The sequence below is a fragment of the Struthio camelus genome, chromosome 2 (assembly GCF_040807025.1).
Source record: "Struthio camelus isolate bStrCam1 chromosome 2, bStrCam1.hap1, whole genome shotgun sequence".
NCBI lineage: Eukaryota > Metazoa > Chordata > Aves > Struthioniformes > Struthionidae > Struthio > Struthio camelus.
This window is the reverse complement of record NC_090943.1, coordinates 65,247,514-65,266,996: the sequence shown is the minus strand read 5'-3', so window position 1 is coordinate 65,266,996 and position 19,483 is coordinate 65,247,514. Positions and strand designations below refer to the sequence as shown.

Here is a 19,483-nt window from a genome sequence, read left to right as displayed (position 1 = left end):
TAATGAATTTTAAAAAGAGAACTCTAATTTTTAATAAAAAGAGTAAGCAAGCAAGCAGGGAAAAAATACAATACATCAAAATAATCTTGCCATTTATGCTGACATAAATCAGCAGTTAATCCATCAAAACAAAAGGGATTACAAAAACATATGAAAAGACTCAACCCATTTTTTTTTTTTTTTTACACTCATTTTACACATCTCTTGTGCTCCCGTTATTGCACTATTCCTTTTTTGGCAGCAGTGTCCCTACTGGCTGTAAGATATCAAATTTTCCAACATATTTCAAAGCAGCCAGGCACTAATACCTGGCCTGCAGCTATTATATAGCAAAAGCAGAAGTCACAGGATTAAAACTTCTACAAAGTTTTTCGAACTTGAAGCTAAACTTCCTGAAAAAATACATTCACAGAAAAGTTTAGCTACCACCTGTCAGGACCCTGCTCTGCATTTGTGCAGCACTGCAGCCAAGCTATGACACCTGCAAGACCCGCCTGTGCCACAATCACGGAAAGCCTGAATTTACAGACAATCCACAATTTGGTATGAAGAGTTTTGACCTTAAAATTACTTTAACACTGACCTCTAGTGACAATAGGTGAGAATTTACCTCTTTTGGGGGCTGCCCATTTGGGAATGCTTCTTAGCAATACTTTAATTACTGAGCTCTTTCTTGAAGCTCCGAATCCATAGCTACTCCCACTTCAAAGAATATGTGTTAAAGATGAACCTCCAACTCATGTATGTTAGCTGCGGTCATGGGTGAATTATGGGTGATGCACCACAGTCTGTACAGATTTTACGACTGCATCCAAACCTCTGTTCTCATTTATTAAAAAAAAAAAAAAGCAACAAAATGTACAAGCAATAGATTTCAAGCTTCATAATTCAGCAAATATCTATTAACATAAACTAAGCATAACTAATGACAGGACATCTGCCCACATCTGCAGGCAGACAAACAAAACATTGTCTCTCATCTCCAGGACTGTAATAACAAAACTCAGGGTACCAGGGTAACCTCTTCCCCTCCAGTGCTCTGTAACAAAAGTATCTTTGTAGCTCTTGGCACAGCACCTCTACAGCTTTCTCTACAAAATAGGATGCAGCGGTCTGTCGGTCTGTGCACCCAAGGGAGCAGGTATTTGGCCCATGCACCTATTTAAATGCATGCAAGCGTTAGCATGCTGAGACTCAGCTGCTGACCCTCTGCTCTCAAGGAAGCAGTGAGAGCTCCAGCTGCCACCCCAATACCCAACCCATGTTACTATCTTTATGGTTTTGGGGGAGTGAGAGGGTGATGGCCATGAACCACTGCAGGGAAATGTTTCAAGAGAGAGCTTCAAGTGGGAAGTGCTTTCACTGGGCATGCTGTTTGGTGAACCCCTGTAGCATTTTTTATGCATATGAAAATAATATGCATATGTATGAGTATGCACATGCATAAATACATATATATATTCATACACACATATGCATGTATATATGCATACATACACACTCATTCCCATATGCTGCATTAACCCAGTCCTGGTTTTGGCAGTCGAAGCTGTCAACTCCTTTTCATTCACCTGAAGTATTCCTTTGTTCCTTCTGCGTAAGGAAAGCCAGCTGATCCCTTCTGTCAAAACTTTGGCAAGACCTTTAGAGTACGTGCATGAGGGCAAACCTCTTTCCTAACAGAACTAAAATGGACTGGGGCTACAGAAAGGAACATACATCCCTCGGCCAGATTTTCCTCCAGGAGCGCAACCTAAGGACATTGGTGCTGCCTATGACCTGGATGCTTTGTCAGGAGGCCAGAAACCTGCCGGCTGGACCTCAAAGGATGAGAAAGACCTTGGGACTAACTAACCCCAGCGCTGGGTTAAGTGCAGGTGAGCTTTATGTCACCTGAAACCATAAAGTCTGCCTTTGCACTGGCTGGATTCTGCAATCTATATAATTCATTTAATACTAACATGACTTGCGTTAAGGGATATTTTCCTTTACTGCCAGCTATGCATCAGGAGCATTTGGCTCCGGTAGCAGTCCTCAAAATCAGAGTCCAGAAAACCTCCCCTGCTCAGGAACCCAAAACCTGCTTCAAGGACTATAAAGGTTTCCAGGCTGCTCTTCCACACAGCCACTATATCAGAGATGTTCATGAAAATGTCTTCCAGCACACCATTTTCGCTAGCTGATGGCAGAGACAGCAGCAAGGCAAGAGGCAGAGCGCCCGAGCCCCCAGGGAGTTCACACCCCAACACACCAGAGCCAGAAATGCTTCATTTATACATGTGCACAAACTCCCCTCTGCATATGTTTAAGGATAACTGGCGCTACTCTCATATCATTCTCACTGGAAGGAATCAGTTCTCAGGGGGTACTCCTTAACTAAAAACCAAAAAAATCCCAAACCTCCCCTGCCTCAAAACCCAAGAACAAAAAAAAAAAAAACCACGCACTAATAACGTGAAACTAAGAAGTCCTCTCATACTGGCAAATACATTACCTAGCCACAATGAAAACTTCACAACGGATAAAATTTCTCTGCTGAAGCGAGCAAGAAAACCAGGAGCGTGGGTATTTGCCAGCGCCGCAGGCACACACACACGTCGCACCCCGATCCTGCGCTGGCAAGCGAGCCGAGCAGGGCTCAGGAGCATGCACACACGCACCGTGCTGCCCCGTGCGCCGGCACCTTGGGGTTCTCGCACGTTTTAGCGGCTTACCTGACCACGGCAAAGCAGGACAGCCAGCCAAGGAGGAAAACGTACCTCATTCTAACAGGCAAATCAAAGCACAACCCGTGTTTTGATTTAATGTTTAGGCTACACACCAGGCAATGAGATTTCCTTATGTATTTCAGCTGTATGTGGGAGTGCTTATGGACCTACAGGTATAATTAGAAATAAATATACATGGAAGAAGGGAAAGAGAGAGCGAGAGAGACTAAATAACGGGTGCAGAGTTGCCTGCAAGCTGTCATAGCCAGTGCCTAGCTTAGACCTTAGCATCAGCGTGAGCTGGTCCTCAAAACGAGCACTGACATGCTGGCAGCTGCCAAACCACCATCTAATCCCTTCATTAGCAATACATCAGGGTAGCAAGCTGCCACGTCAGGAAAATAATTAGCTTTCCATCATGGGGCGGCATATTTCTGCACTGCATTGACATGAATAACTCCATAACCTGGTATGATTTATTTGCTTATTAGGTCTCTCTTTTTAATTAACTTAATCATTTTAAACATGCAAAAACTACAGCTACAGAGACCCTTTTGACCAATCGCAGCAATGGTAGACAGCAGGGATAGCTAGTAGACAAGCAATCTAGGGGTGACCTATCTTCAGGCTATTATTTAAATAAAGTTTGATAGAATAGTTGAAAGCAGAACATGCCAAAAGACATCCTCGTTATCTCTTTTTCTGTCACCTGCATGTACCGAGTAACTTCAAAGTATTAATTTTAGATGGTACTGCTGTGTTCGAGCACACCTCAAAATGATGGGTATGTGGGAACGTGATTCCTCCTGTATTAAAGACTTCTTAATTAAATATATTTTTTGCCTTAACAAGAAGATACATAAACTTCAAGGATTCATTTGGCTGGGCTCAAGTGAAGGTAGCCTAATCGTTTTTCTGCAAAGCACTTTAAAAAGAGACAGTTCAAAAACGAAATTCTAAGAGGTGGACAGTATGAAAAATGATGACAATGCTCTGCTAATGCAAAAAGAACTCCGATATGCAAGTTTCTTCCAGACTCTAGACTCTGCAGCATGTGGGTTAATATCCTTCAAGCATTTTCAGTGTCGTTAGATTAAGGCTGATATTTTATTCTTTATTTTAATCCCAGGAAAATGTGTATCAGTACTATCTTGTGCAGTGTGTTACATGGCTTAATTACATGGTGTATTAAAAACCTTATTATGTATAATGCCTTTTGATTTTCTTTCATTCTCCCTTGCTGAGTGTGAGGAAGCTTTTTATTGTACTATCCTGCCATTGTCCTTCTCCTGCTTCCCCCAATGAAACACTTTATCATGCGAGGTTTAATTCATGTGCCATCCAAAATAGAGACCTAATCTTTTCTCACAGGAGAGTATTTAGAAGTGTTTAGAGCTTTTTTGCTGCTCTTCTCTGTACTTCTGCAACCTTCTTCTGCTGAGTGCTCAGCAACCACAGAACATCATACAAATCAGGAGGGAGGAACCAGTCTTTCTATAACAGCATACTTCTAATAAATGCAAACCTATCTTAATGAAGCCTGACAGATGTTTACATAAAGCATTTCACAGTGATATTTAACCAAAACTGCTTGGCAGAAATCTTTACAAGAGCTCATCAAAATATCCAACCAATTCTTTCACTGCCTGACACAAGGTTACACTGAATTTCATTAACCATTGTGTTGTCTTGCTACTTGGCTTCATAAGATATCATTAACAGTCACTATTCTCTCTTGCTAGTCTATCTTTAATTGGACTCACTAACTGAATGCCTCCCCCAAAACTGCCAAATTTAAGCAGCGACTTCCATTTTGAAGTCAAAAGTTGCAGAGGGGTTTAGGCCAAGGGTTTTGGAGGATATCATGAAAGAGGAACAGGAACTATTCTGGAGTATAAGTAGTAACATCTCTACTTTTTCCTGGGAAAAGCAATTAACATCACAGTCTTGCAGAACTACCTTTGAAAAGGGACACTATGTATTGTGAGCCAGTATTTCAAGCACAGGAAGCCTGGAAGGAATTGCTTGGATATAAATGTTCTTTATTCAATGCTATTCATCAAATCGTATTTTGCATTCTGTTTGTTCCGTTTCCTTGCTGCTGCCTTCCCTTACAAATTCCACTGCAAAAGAAGGAAAAAAAAATAGCCACACAAGTTGGGTGAGCACATAGTGAAAATATGACAACCCTGCCCTTTGGTTACTGAACAGAGTGTGACTCAAAGGGGCTGCTTGCAAGTACTTCAAAAAAAGGGTGGTCACTGGCCAGCAAATGGCAAATATTGCAAGCGTGGGAAGAAACGGAAAATGGGGTTCTAGAGGAGGAAAATATTGATTATCCCCCAGACTGTTAGGGGAGCTGGATTTACACATGGAACACTTTTAATCGTTCTGCACTTGCTCCCATTCAAGGACCACTCGCGTAGAAACAGAGAGAGCTGCAGAGTCAGCAGAAAAACAGAACATTTGGGAGAAAGTGATTTTTTCAGTAGGAAGTCATTCCTCTAATGAAAATTTAAATAGCACCAGTGTAGGCAGTCAGAAAACACTACAGGGTTTTTTCCTAGGTGAAAACAGCAACAAAACTTTCTGGTTGTCTATCATCTTTGGAACGCTAATCATTTTGATAACCATGCTAGAGAAGGTAAGGAATTATCTATTTACTTTTTTATTTATTTAAATCACAGCTGTACAGCTGAACATGCTCAAGGAAGCAAAACTGCATGGATAACTACTCTCATGGAAGCGATCTAACGATTCCCAAGGTGAAGGCTGCTTCCAAGCATTTAAGACTCCAGCTGATAAGGGCATTTGACTTACTGGGCAAAGGTAATCATCAGGGACTTAATTCAGGACTCTCAAATCACCAATTGTATGGGGGTTTCCCCAGTTTCAGTAATTTGAAATGGTAATACATTTTTTTACAAGGAACATAGCAAGAAAAGCATTAACAAACATTACAATTTTACAAATACTAATCAAAATAGTAGAGGCTTTTAGCTTCTCCCCTAAGCACCTGTTCCTCTTGTTCCTGCATAACCCCTTTCCAGATACACATGCAGACATACAAGTCAGGCCCTGGTCCAATTAACGTCAGGAAATAGACCAAGTTTTGTTAGTCTTCATCAGATCTCCACTTCACGTACAAATACAGTTTGAACAGGACTGGAAGAAAACTTCCGAGATGGCTGTCACAAGCAAGCCTTTGCGGCTCATTTACCCAGCGAAGAAATCCCAAAGAAGGGGGAGTTGCAACGAGATTAACCAGAACTCGCATTAACAGTGCCGGCCTGCATGAATATTGCATCTCGGCTGCAGAGCGCCAACGGCCACAGAACAGCAAAGTGCTGAGGAATGAAGTCTGGAAACTTCACCTTAAAGAAAGCAGCCAACTCCCTGCTTCCAGCAGTCAGCAGGTCACCTGAAACAACTCACGTCTTCCCTCACCCCTAAACCTTAGCTTCCTGTGAAAAAATAAGCACAGGAAAAGATTGCACTGTACTTAGAAGTAAAAGGAGATCGTGAATATATTGCCAATATAGTAACATACACCACAACACTCAAAGCCAGGCAAATGCCTGAATACCCGATTTAACTTAATAAAATAGCACTGAAGACGACAAAAAAAATACAAAAGCCAACATACAAAGTACACATCTTTCTTCATGGTTCCCTTTAATCACACTGCAAAAGACTAGTCAGACACATACTTCTTCTATTACTTGTGTTGTTATAGCACCTGAAGACCCCGATCATTGCTATAGCTTCTACGTACAAACAGGATCATGCGCCAAGAATACAACTGACAGCTCACACGGACAGTTACTTGGCTCAGCTAATGTCAAGTAATACATTAAGCTATGGTAACTAGATCTTGAGCCAGAGACGGTTTCAGGACTGTCTCTGAGACCATAATTTCATCAAGTAGAACAGCATACTACTGATACACAATTTCACTCCACGGATATAGCATACCGTAAGACACGCACGCACATATTTCATACCTTGGAATCCTACATTCCTTCCCTATCTTTTACACAATTCCTACTAGCGACACATACAAAATCCAAGCAGACCTCCAATAACAAAAGAAGGGAGCAATTAATGCTGGGAATACTTTCTCTAATGAATAAGGAACAAGACCGGCTGTTAGAAAATAGTCAACTCCCTTCATATTAAATTTTCTGAACTTTCTTCATACAACAAAGAAAGAGTACTGGAGGCAGTGCGTGGAGGGAAAAACTGCAATCCAAGCTTCAGAAAATACTTTTTATAAACATATATATATACAGAGAGAGAGAGAGAGAGAGAGAGAGAGAGAGAGAGAGATTGAGATTTTTCATAGAAGACACTGATGGCTTCATTTTGAGAAATACAGGTTAGCCACTTCCCCGGAAAATGAGCAAACCCCCAAATGGGTCTCTAGGTAAAACGTGCAGTTATCAGGGAAGACAAATCAAGCAATAGCACGTAGTTTACTGCAATACCCTTGTGGATATTAGCATAAAGGCACTTTCCTGTCTGATCCAGGAGCAGCTTTCAGGACTACTTGGTACAGCAGGCATGTGAGATGGCTGTGGAAAGCAGCACAAGGCATATCACATCTTTTTTTTTTTTTTTGGGGGGGGGGGGGGGGTGGGCAGTTAACATGACAATTGTCAGAAAATTTATTCTCCAGAAGAATCTCAGTGGTGCTTTTGGTGGCAGCAAAGACAACGCTTCCATCTTTCTGCTCCTGGAGCTGAAGCAGAACATCATCTTTTACTAGTGCAGGAATTATGATGCACAGAAGTTCAGATCAATTCCACCAGGACGAGGCAGCTGCTCATTTTTCACACTCACCTGGGACTGGCACTGCTATCCAACTGCTTGGGACACATTATCATCTCTCTTTGCTTTGAGCCACAGGAAAATGAGAGGATTTCTCCCCCTGCTCAAAGGCAGTTTCCACAGAAGTGACCGGCACAGCAGAATTTAGCCTTGATATACCAGCTAAACCCATAGGAGCGGGTGAGAGGAAAAAACCTGACTGCAGAAGAAAAACTTCTTGGACTCACTGAAGTAACCAGTAATGAGAAAATATGGCAAAGTGAACGCTGGCAAGTCTATAGGATACGCTGCTTTTATATTTTAATTGGCTCTTCTACATTCTACATCCTCCTAAGTACAGAAGTACTACTTTTAATATTAAACACTAGTGTAACCATTCTGGTTGTCCTTGTGTGTCCGAGCAGGACAGGATGCTATACCCTCAGGGACAGATACGTCTACCCTTTTAACAGCAGAACCCCCCAACTAAAATCACTGCAGTTTCTTGGTTTAAAAAAAAAAAACAAGCAAACAAACAAAAAAAAAACCCAGATGTACGCCCAGGGTGACCAGACTATTTTGTCATGTCTTCAGGCAGATCCCTCTCATCCTCTGATAGCTTTCCATCATTAGATAATCATGGAAGTCAACACAACGTGTGTACTGAAGAGATACCCTTAGAGGGAATGAAAATATATAGAGCTACCAAGGCAGTCCAGCATGAAAAAACCAAGTCATCTTGTGTGTGTGCATGCATGCACGCACATCTGTGTAAGCTGGAAATAACAGGGCATAGGTATTTGGGGGACAAATTTTTGCTCAGCCCACTTCGTGGTGGTAATCCATGTACAGGATTCTGATTTAATGAAGGGGAAAAAAAAAAAAGGCACAAAACGGTGGCGATTTCTGCAGTGGAAGCCCACGAACCTTGTTTAGCCACCAGCTTTCCCAGAGTAAACAATAAATGAGAGAGGGGAGCAAACAGACGGAGCAGGTTAAAGCGGGTTCCTTGTATTAAGATGACATAGACTGAACTTGTTCTTTATTTCATTAACAAGAAACCAAACTATTAAGAGCTTATCGACTTCACCTATCAGATTTGAAAACCACTTTAAACAGCCATTGAAGCTGCTGGCCAAAAGGGGTAAGTCTGATATTCTATTTTCAGTAAGTAGCTGCCAAGATATCTGCTACAGGTTTTCACTTACCTGCATAGTCACTAGGTAATTTTAATGACATACCATTAAAGTTGCATAAACAGCTGTATTTTTCCTACTGAAACATTAGTATTTCTGGGTTTACAGTTCAATATTATAAATTATTTTGAGAAGTACAGCCAATTAAAACAGAAAATTTGTGCACCTTTTGCTAAGTGGCTCTTGCACATAAAATCATGGAACAAATACTGTCCTCCATACTCAGTAAATGCTGTAGATCAGAACAAGCAAATCATGTTGGCACACACAGTACGGGTGGCACTGGGACTAGTCTGAAATGATGGCTTGTTCATTAGATTTTTGTTTTTTAATGAAAGTTCATTTTTCAAAATGATATTCTATTTCAATCTTACAAACTGGACTTTCAAATCATATAATGACTCTCATATTTTACATCTAGAAGAGACCGCTATGGCCACCTGATTTGATACCTTGCTTAATGTTGGTTAAAGAACTGCTCTCAGGCTTTAAAACTTCTGCATCTTCTTTGTCACGTATAAATTGTCGGCTAAAGAATGACTGAAAACAGTATTTAAAACAAAAGCCGAGGGAGGCAGAGGGGAGAGTCAAAGGTATAGCTTATTTAAATCTCAGAGCAGCTAAATTCCTGATGTTTGCAATAGCCTTGCCTCGACCTCTGCCAGGACAGCATTATAATGCTTCCTCCATGGCTGAGACCGAGCCATACACGATTGAGGGAACATCATGTTTTATTGAAACACACCGCAGAAGGACATTTCATTTTACAGGTCAGGTGCTCCAAGGTGCTTGCAGCAAAGCTGAGGCAACGGGGAGCAGCGACGGCCCAGCGCAAGCGAGAGCTGTCGAGGTGCAGCTGCCTTTCAGCCGCCTGGGAAAAACCCTCAGCACTGCGGCAAGGCATGGGAGGTTCCTCAGCCCATCCCACCCTCCCTCCCTTCCACCTCAGCATCTGCTAAGGAGACACCAAGATCCACTTCATTGTGCCTGGGCCAATCTTTCAGCCATATAACGAAATAAAATCTCTGGGGGACCTTAGAACGAGGTGTCTTTTGGTCTAGCAAGCATGCCTTCCCCTCCAGGCTCCGTTTGGGCTATTGTTTTAATTTAATCCTCCTACAAACACACCTGCAAGAGCAGGGCCACGCTCAATCCCGCTGCCTTCTCGGAGGCTGCGTGCTTCACGCGAAAGCAGCGTTCAGCTGTATACGCCTGTTAGAGCTCTTACACTGAAAATAGATGTGGAACAGACAACCGCAGTAATTTAATTTACAGAGATAATTCACTTTCGGTATTGACCCCCCTCCCCAGCCAAATAAATGAGCAGCAACAAACGCCCAGCCTTTTTCTAATGAAAAGGCAATCCTCTGCTTATTTTCTTTACTCTTTCCTCACCGCTCTGCACACTGCTAATGTTTGTACCCAATCCTGAGCTTATTGAAACTGCAGTGAATAAGTAACTGCACTGTTAGTACTCTAAAGCAGGAAGGAGATCAGGATGGGGCTCTTCTTACCTAATGCAATAATCCAAAGGCAGATTTAACTTTTTGGAGGTTTTTCCTTGCTATTGATAACCTAAAGGATGAGGCTCAACATTTCAACTCACACAGGAAGAAAATCTCTTTCCCATTCCCCTCTGTCCCCACTTTGCTCCCTTGCAGGGCATATATGTAAGATGAAAACAAAACAGCTCCCTTAGTTGTAGCGACTGGAAACATAACAAGCAGATAGCCCCCCATGCCTGAGGTTCTCTCCATGAGCTGGCACCTTGTATGCTTTTTGTAAGCCATTTTGCAGAACAGACGCTTCTTAGAGCACTCCCTGTCCACAAAGAGGAAAATAACATCTCTTTTTTTTTTTGGCTTGAAATCAGTGATCCACAGCTATAATAATATCTAGGCTCTTTCTTGACAGACAGGATGGGATATAGAAGATTATTACATCTTACACACAGGACTTTGAATGGAAAGCTTGCTGCAGAGCAAAGAACACTTTCTCTTACCATATTCGAAACCAGAGGTGTGCACCTATACACGCGCACACCTGCGCAAGCCTGACGTGCAGTCACCTGTCCATCCCTCATATGAGTGGCTGTCAGCACTTTGGTGGAATCAGGTCAAAGAAGTCACCGATGCCCCCTCCTCCCCATAAAGTTGCACATACCTGCCAAGTGACTGAATTCATTCATTTCTAATAATGACAGACCAGCACCAGATTCCTCCACAATTTTTAACTAGGCATTTGTACGTGGTGCTACCAGTGATGGATGCAGCTGCCTAGCTCTGACTCCCTTGGTTCACCACCAGCAATTTATAGGCGAGGGAAGCTGGGAAAGTGCTGCGTGTTATGAAGAGCCAGGAATGGGACGGAAATCCAAGTTTTGATTTTGTACATTTTTAAAAGCACACATTCTAGTAAACGTACAGAATCCAAACTTCAGCTCCTACTTCTCCTTGCTCTATCGCTCAGGAGACAGGTCATTTCAACACAAACGGCAGGATGCAGAGCGTGAAAACATTCATTTTACTCGTATGCTTTCAACCTCTCCCCATAAAGCTGGCTCCACCTTTTCCACCACCAGATCTCATGGCTAAACTCCTTACACACATCCTAAGCTCTTTCAGTTTAGTAACATGATGTCTTGGTATCATCGCTGCTACGATCAACCTTGAAGCACAATATTATGATTGTTTCCACGACTCGCAGTCACAGCGCATTTGTTCCAGTAGGCTTGAATATGACAAGATGAGGTAAGCAAGGTTTGCCTTCTCAAGAGGCAAATCCAATCTAATGAAAAACATTCACCAGTTCTCTGAAATTCCTTGCAAAAGGTGCACGTCCCATGCTTTAAAATAAGCTCTGAAAGCAGATAGTCTAATAGTTTTTAAATCAGTTCCCCAGCTTCCTTGGGAACGTATTTATGATGCTGTATCGAAGCTGCTGAACCAGAAAAATCCAGCCTCTTCTGAACTATCTTGTTTGTGTTGTTCTTGTTAATGGCTTTTTTCCTTGTCTAAAAGCTAGCAAAGAAAACCACTCGTGGTTCTCTGACATGCACAGAAGTGACAGGACAGCTCACTGCAGTCAGCCAGCTCTGGTCACCTTGGCTAGAAATTGGGTCAGTGATGCCAGCGTACCAAAGCAATACGCAAGTAATATCGGGGGTTCAGATGCTGAGGACAAGGTGGCCCTTTTCTTGCACAGAGGCCTCAAGGAATTCAGCTTTTGTGTTCGGAGAGTGAGCAGCCTGGCCACAACTAGAGCACGTTTGCGTATGATTTTTGAAACGTGCCCCATCTCTGGGAAATAAGTCAGGGGTTGTGCGTGAGCAGCCCAGCCAAGCCCCACGCTGTCGGAGGAGCTTAATTCAAAGGCAAGTGACCGCTGGAGGATGGCCACCAGTGTCCTAGGCTGCTGCCTGTGGGAGAATACAAATTGATGGGAAAGTCAACGTTGCTCAAACAGCGTTAACACCTCTGGAGAAAGTCAGCAGGAAAGACTATGCAGGTTTAATGCAATATGCTTGTAACTCAGTCCCCGAGACTCCTTTCGTGCCACGAGTTGCCCTGTCCTGGGGAGCTGCAGCACAGCATGGTGCACACGGGAAGCAAATGTCCCATGAGCGTGCCAGAAGGCACCTGGGGACAACCAATGCTAAAGGACCCTCCGTACTGGCTAGTTACCACACCACCAACTCCCAAACCCCTGCCTTTCTCAGCAACTGTCCCTAAATGCCTCAAAAAAGGCCCAATCTCGTCTCCAAAAGAAGAGCACCTTTAAGCTGTACAGCCAAGAACAAATTCCTCCAGGGTCCGAACAACCAGTTAAGGCATGTGAAGCAATTACTTTTATATCCATACAAATGAAACTCCTCCAATGCAATTAACTATCCCTTATCATCTACTATTGAATTTGTGGAAAGCATATGCTGTACACTCTCTCCTCCCCTAGCTTTTCCACAATTTTAATCAGTTTGTTTTAGCTAACGTACTGGAACCTACCTATTTCTAGGGAAATAATATATGGCTGAAAAGTATCTGAATACTTTTAAATGTCTTTTTTTCATTTTAAATATAATTTCATTTGAGATTTTGCAGCTTTCATTTCTATTAATAAATTATCATTTCTTCTTTATAAGTGATGAGCTAGTGTGTCATGTAATTTTTTCTTCTAAATAGACCAAGACTTTGATCTAATGCAAGCCCTTGCTGGGAGCAGAGAGACTTTCTGTCTAATTTAGTTACGAAAAATACTCAATTAAACTTAGGAGTTTAATTCATTTAGTTATGAAAATTAAATGAGCTCAGTAAGGTACATTTGATTTGCCACAGGAAAAAGAAAAAAAAAAGAAGAATCTCTGAAAAGAGAACAAACAAGAAGGGAGAACAAAAGTAACTTTCACTGCTCACACTGACAGATGGATAACATGAAGAGCCTGTGTTTCTTCTAGCGTGGCTGTGTGAAACACACCCACGATGACTTTAGGCAGAATTTACATGCAGAAGCCACATGAATGTGTGGTATTTACACTCTAATTGATTCCTGGGTACCAAAAATCCTGGCAGGTCATAATCAAGTCCACTCCAGTCAAGGAAAGAAAGGACTCTTCACACTGGGAAGACAACTCCCCCCACATAACTCTTTTGCACCTCTGCTGGAAGAAAAATGAAATAATGGAAACTATTTTTGAAAAAAGGAACAACGCAATTTGGATCTCTCGGCAAGAAAGCCCCTTCTAATTTTGCAGCAGTCACTTACCATTTTTGCAGATGGGGCAACACTGATCAGGTTCGTATACTGGATCCACACACTCGGTCTGGGGACAAGCTGACACAGTGCACAGCACTTCACCATTGGCTTCACAGCGACATTTCTCACACGGAGAAACCTGAAACACAAACCCATTTATCTTTTAATTCTTCCACTTAATGCTCTCCTAAACTATGCAATCTCTGCTTTCCCATCTGCATTGCCCTTTCCTTTATCTCTTTTTTTCCCTCCTCACCTTTTAAAACAAACGCTTTTTGTGGCTCGAATAATGCAGAGAACAAGGCTGCTCCTGCAAAGTTGGAGGACTGCAGCAGCAGAAGCCACAGCTTCTGCTCTGAATCCGTGTCCCACATGCAAACGTTAAAGGGATTTTGGGAACAAGAACACTTTAGATTTTTATATAAATAAACTAAAAGCCTCCCTGCCCCATATCAGTGAAATTCCAGCAAAATAAGTTCATAACTTAATCTAAATTGGAGGTTCAAAAAGTAATTCAGCAACTGAGTCTTATATTAAAAAAAGGAGAAACGTTGCTGCATGAAATGTGAAACTTCTTTTAATGGTAATCTGTAATGCTATTTGTCCTGTTTTGAAAGCTTTTTGGTAACAGAAAGCTGCATTTTATTGAAAGTGATCATTTTCTTAGTCAAGTCCAGAAAAAAGTTCCTGCGAATTCAGGTATTTCCATAAGTTAGCAGTATTTGAAATTTTTTAAAAACTATTCGAAACTTTTCAGGAAAGAAACTGAAATCTAAAGAACAAGGGTGCAGCAACAAGAACAGGGTCATGCTTTTTAGTCTACTGAAACGTTACTGGTTTAGAAAAAGTCTGTAGAGCAGCAGTGCCATGATAATCACTTAATCAACTTATTCTAATGGAATTCACTCCAAACAAAACAGACTCAAGGCTCCATTCAGGAATGAAAGGTCTTATTCGCTACATGTCAAATTCCAGTTGTTCTCTTCAACACTCATGCCTTGGCCCCGCGCAGGCTGCATCTCTGGTGGCTTTGCACCACACTAAGGAGGTAGAGGGAGAGAGAAGCAAGGAGGCTAAAGACGGATAAGTGCTACACTGTAAAACTCGTTGCTGGGCTCCAGGAACACACTGGTACTCACGCTCAGAGCTGAGGAAGAAAGCGTAGCTGAATCTTACTACTAGCGATCCTCTCAGTTTTATTTCTCCAACAACAGAAGCCGAATAACCTCAAATACAGAACATTTTCTTTTCAGTAAAGACCTCTACCTTTCCGACCATCTGGCTCCTTCTCCCTGTTTCTTAGGTAGCCTGCCACATTATTTGCTTGCGTCTGTGCTCTGCTTGCTTGCCTCCTTGCTTTCAAAGTCCAAATGTGCTGCTGCTTGCATCGTGTTATCTCCAACTAAGAGCTCGCCGGTGCTTTGCCGCTTCTCTTCCCACCTTCCAGGACTGTCTCTTGCTTACGCGCTCATGTATCTCCTCCTACCATCCCCTCTGCTAAAGAAAGCTTAGAGTCTTTGCTGTGCTGCCTTCTGCTTTTATTATTCCTTTCTTTCAGGCTTCCTTTGCTAACTAGTTACTTCCAGTTCTCTCTTATTTTACTCTCTCCCTAGGATAAGAATACCCCAGACATAAAACGCTACAAGGCGGCACACAGTCCAATAGTGCCGATCTTTGTGGAAAACTTTGGAACAACAACTTTGTCTTGTAATTATTTATGAACTGCCACGTTCACTTGTAGAGCTGCAGTCACCGTGGATAAGGAGATTTCTGAGCCAATTTTCACAGTCAAGAGGCTCAGATATACCAGGTAATCACCGAAACTGCATGCGAAATTTTGAGTGCTGGAGCAAATTTGAGCTCCTAACTATTTGCAAGTCACTACTAAGAACCCTTTCCTCTGGAGTTACATGTACAAACAATGCTTACTAAACTATGAAAACGTGCCCTTTTGGTGTTGTTTTTTTAAAGACTCCTACTTGATCAATGCTATTAGAAATCAATTCCAATGATCGAGTTCAACAAGGTAAATCTGTTATTTGCAGTTTGTTTCAATGCTTGTTGCCATCGCTTGAAAAAGACGCATTAACAAGCCCAGTAACAGATACTCCCGCCCCCAAAACTCCGCTTAGTTGCTGTGCAGCTCAACATTAAAAGTGATGTAAAAACTAGAATATCTAATGATATTCAGGAAAAAAGACAGCACACATATGCTAGGAATAACATCTCTCATCTATAATATTTAAATATATTCTAATTAAGTAGCTTGTTTACTAGAATTACAAATTTGACAGAGACCTAAAACTCCTAGAATGAGAAGCCTTAAAAAAAGGCATCAAAAGTCCTGTGAAATGAGACACATAACTAATCTAATTTTGATTTAATAATGATGATTCATAATGATGCATTTCCTTCTTATATAGCACACACACTTGAAGTCTACATCTTTCTTCGACTGAATACACAGCTAATGCGATATTGTAATAGCAGGGTCACAACCACTCTGCCTGTGTTACAGAGCAAGGGTTTTTCTAGGGGAGTACACCTGTAAAGTACACCTTTAGAAAGTGCTGTCATCCGTCAGCTGCTGTTTTGTTCAGGTTTTTTTTTTTTCTTTCCCTCCTTACTGGGCAAGAAAAACACTCTCCAACTTGACCGCCCTAGATGGTTGTGTTGGCTATAGGAAGAGCTGCTTGTGGTTCTCTGCCACTCATGAGCCCCAAGGTGCCTCCTCCTGCCATCTAGGGACGTATTTCAATGCAGCGCTGCTCCTGGGGCAGCCACATCCCACGCAAGCCTGTGGGAAATGCATGGGAAAGCCACCAGCCATGACATTACCCCTTGCCAGGCGTGTGCCACTACCAAAGAATAGATCCTGATCCTCAGAAATCCACCGTTTCTCCACTTTTTTTACCTCAAATTCTACAATGCAACTTTCTACATCTGGGAGAGCTCTTGCAGTTTGCTAAAGTCGGCAGGACGACACGACACAACCCACCGATACGAGTAACGGTAGTAGAACTGAGCAAGTTCTGTACGTGCTCATTTTTATAAAGCTCTTTTCATGCATGCAAGTGAACCACGGCAGTTGCTAAAATGGTACCAGTGTCAATCCTGATCGGTGTACTTTTAGACTAAATGATAGCACACTGCTTTTAATCGATCATCAAGAAGCAGTAGCAACTGAAGAAAAACACCACTTCTTTCCTCACCTTAATGGCACCTTAACACTTGGATACATAATCATCACTAAAGAGGCAATAAGGCGGCGTTTGTATAACAACAGTTAAATAAATTAGAATGAAGAGACACTTTTGGTCCTTCGTTTCCTCTCCTCTGCTCCCAAAGGCCGGCCGATGCAGTGAACGTCCCATGGGTTCGTTTGGGGAACGACCAGTCTAGCACAACTCGCACTTTGTACACTTGACAGAGCCAGGCTGGACTGCAAAGAACTGGACTAGAAAGAAGTCATCAACCTCTCTCTCTGAAGCCTAAGGAAAATGCGGCTCTGTAAACCTCTGCGAGGTCTACATCTAAAATTGTTAACTACAGCGCAGCAGCAGTTCTGCCTATGCAAAAACTGAGCAAAGACGAGGAGAGGCACCAAAGCCTGAAGTACTCACCAGGCAGCCATAAAACCTCAGAAAATGGTGTACAGATGGCAAAAGCACAACTTCTTTAGAATTGTTTAAAGGGAAGTTTATGAGCAGATGTATAAATGTTTCACCATGGAGATGCAGATGCAGTAAAAAAGCAAACACACAAATGTAAACAGGTAGATTTCCCACTAGCAGGGCATGGAAGAAACTTATAGTTTGGTTTATCCAACAAGTAGTATAAACTGTCAGAATTTAAATGTGATAAATAATTCACATTGGTCAAAGTTCTGGTGCAAAGTATAATTTTAGCTTTCTCATCTCACTTCCCACATGGCAAATAAATATTAACTAAAAATAAGAATTAATCCATACATTAAAAAAAAAAAAAACCCATACAATCTATATTTGATTTCTTGAGCCTGAAAAGGACTACATTTTAAAAAAATTTCATAATCCTAAGCTGATTTGCTATTGCATTGGAATTACTAGTAATATTTTCTTTCCACTTTCACCTCTCAGGAGCATGTGAACAGGGCTAAGCTGGCAAGAAATAAACATATCAATCTCATTTTTATTTCTCTGTGCCTGCAAAGTATCACAGATGTTTCAAAAACCACGTGGGTTTCTTGACTTCCAGAGTTCTGAGTGTTATTCATAACCGTATACATGTTTTGAATGCTAGAGATTCTGTAAAAAACACCCACACGACGCAATAATTTTCAAAAATTTAGGGTTTTCCCAAACAATACGCGTAGTTGTTAGCCACCTCCAGTTACTTTTTCACACAGATCTGGAAATGACTTATGGCCCTTCCAAGCCTGCTACTTTATAAGTCACCTTGCATTTTTAAAAGAGACTAGAAGATCAAAATGCATCTTGTAGGGAATGTGCTTAGCGACCCCCAGCTCCAGTGCAGAATGTTATCCTAATCGCATTTCACCAATTCAAGCTTTTGCTCCCATTTCCACCCACATGGATTCTGTGACCCCTTTGCCTTACCGCATCCTGACACCTCCATCAGGGAGGAGTGGAGCTGCTCATGACACCTTAATGAGATGTCATTCTGCCTCCCACATATATATATATATATATATACACACACACACACACGTATGTATGCATGTAAAATCAACATGTATGTGGTTTGTTAAAAAGGAGAAACACATGCATACACACACACAAGCACAGCCTGCAGGAAGAGCCATGAGTCAAAGAAGAAACACACCAAACCTCCCATGCCCTGGTAAACCCAGCTTCTCAGTTAGCACTTGCTCTTGTTATGGGCATTTTTTGGCATATCAAGCTATACACAGTTTTATATAAACAGACTCCCAAACTTGCACGCACACTTACACATTAAGATTTGTACTGATAATTTCACCTCAAATTTAGGAGCTCATCTTTTTTTCCCCTTCAACGACGTCTGACACTCTTCCCCACAAAAAGTCGGACGCATGCAGACACACAGAAAAACCAGACCATCAGATTACCATCCACTTTGAATTCCTCCGCTGACCTTAATCAAGAGGTAGCATATTAGCAACCTCCGTAAGACTGTCAGCCTTGAACTTGCAAAACGGCCCTTGAAACTGTGTGCAATTATTTACATTTGCAATTGCTTCCACTTAGCAGCAATCTGACTACACCTGTGCATTACTTCGCCCGACATCTCAATTGATTGTGGTGGCGCACGCAAACGCCTGTTTGCGGCCTTGTGCTCACAGCGCTCGCTGCAACCTGACTTGGAACCCAACTAAAAATCAAGGTCCCTGCGCGTCAAAATACATAGGCTGCAATTGCCCTGCCTAGCTGCATCCGTCACTGTCCGTGTGTGTCCTGAATGTACATCCCTTCCCAGTCGTATTTCCAATTCTGAGTGAGACAAGGCATCAATGGGAAATGATGTTTCATTATATGGAGGCACCAATACCTCCATATAACATTAAAAATAATGCTGAAATAATGTTGAAAGCCAGAGTCTCTTCAAAACAACGTTTCTGTAAGTGCCACTGTTTAGCATTCTTTTTTTTTTTTTTTTTTTTTTTAAACACCAAGGCTGCCAGCCATGCCGAAATACCTTTAAGGTTTTATCCTCCTGCTATACTCTTAACACAATAAGGCTGCTTTTCTTCGCAGCCATTAACACAACAACACTGCATAAAGGCAGAGATGTGGAAGGTTTTAGAGGAGCACAAACAAAGCACAGGAAGAAGCCTTTAAAACTTTGAGACTGAAACCTACAGACAACATGTGCAGAAGCATCACTGTCCTGGCTGCCCTTCAGAATTAACTTTGCTGGAAAAGGAAGGATTTCACAATCCATCTCTGAAAAGGTCACACTGACTATCCACTGTTAAAAGCATCTCCTCTCTCTTTAAAGTAGAAAACTGCTGCCCAAAGCTGAGTGCATCTTTCGGGTGAC

At 41.9% G+C, this 19,483-nt stretch overlaps 1 protein-coding gene across 4 annotated transcripts in view; it reads right to left on the bottom strand.

Annotated features, from left to right (window-relative positions):
* Window positions 1-19,483, bottom strand: part of VWC2 (von Willebrand factor C domain containing 2) — a 244,191-nt gene that overhangs the window by 38,505 nt on the left and 186,203 nt on the right. For all 4 annotated transcript variants that reach the window (XM_068936111.1, XM_068936113.1, XM_068936114.1 and 1 more), the window contains one exon: window positions 13,472-13,601. In XM_068936111.1, the coding sequence (XP_068792212.1) occupies window positions 13,472-13,601 (130 nt within the window). The remainder of the gene's footprint in view (window positions 1-13,471; window positions 13,602-19,483) is intronic.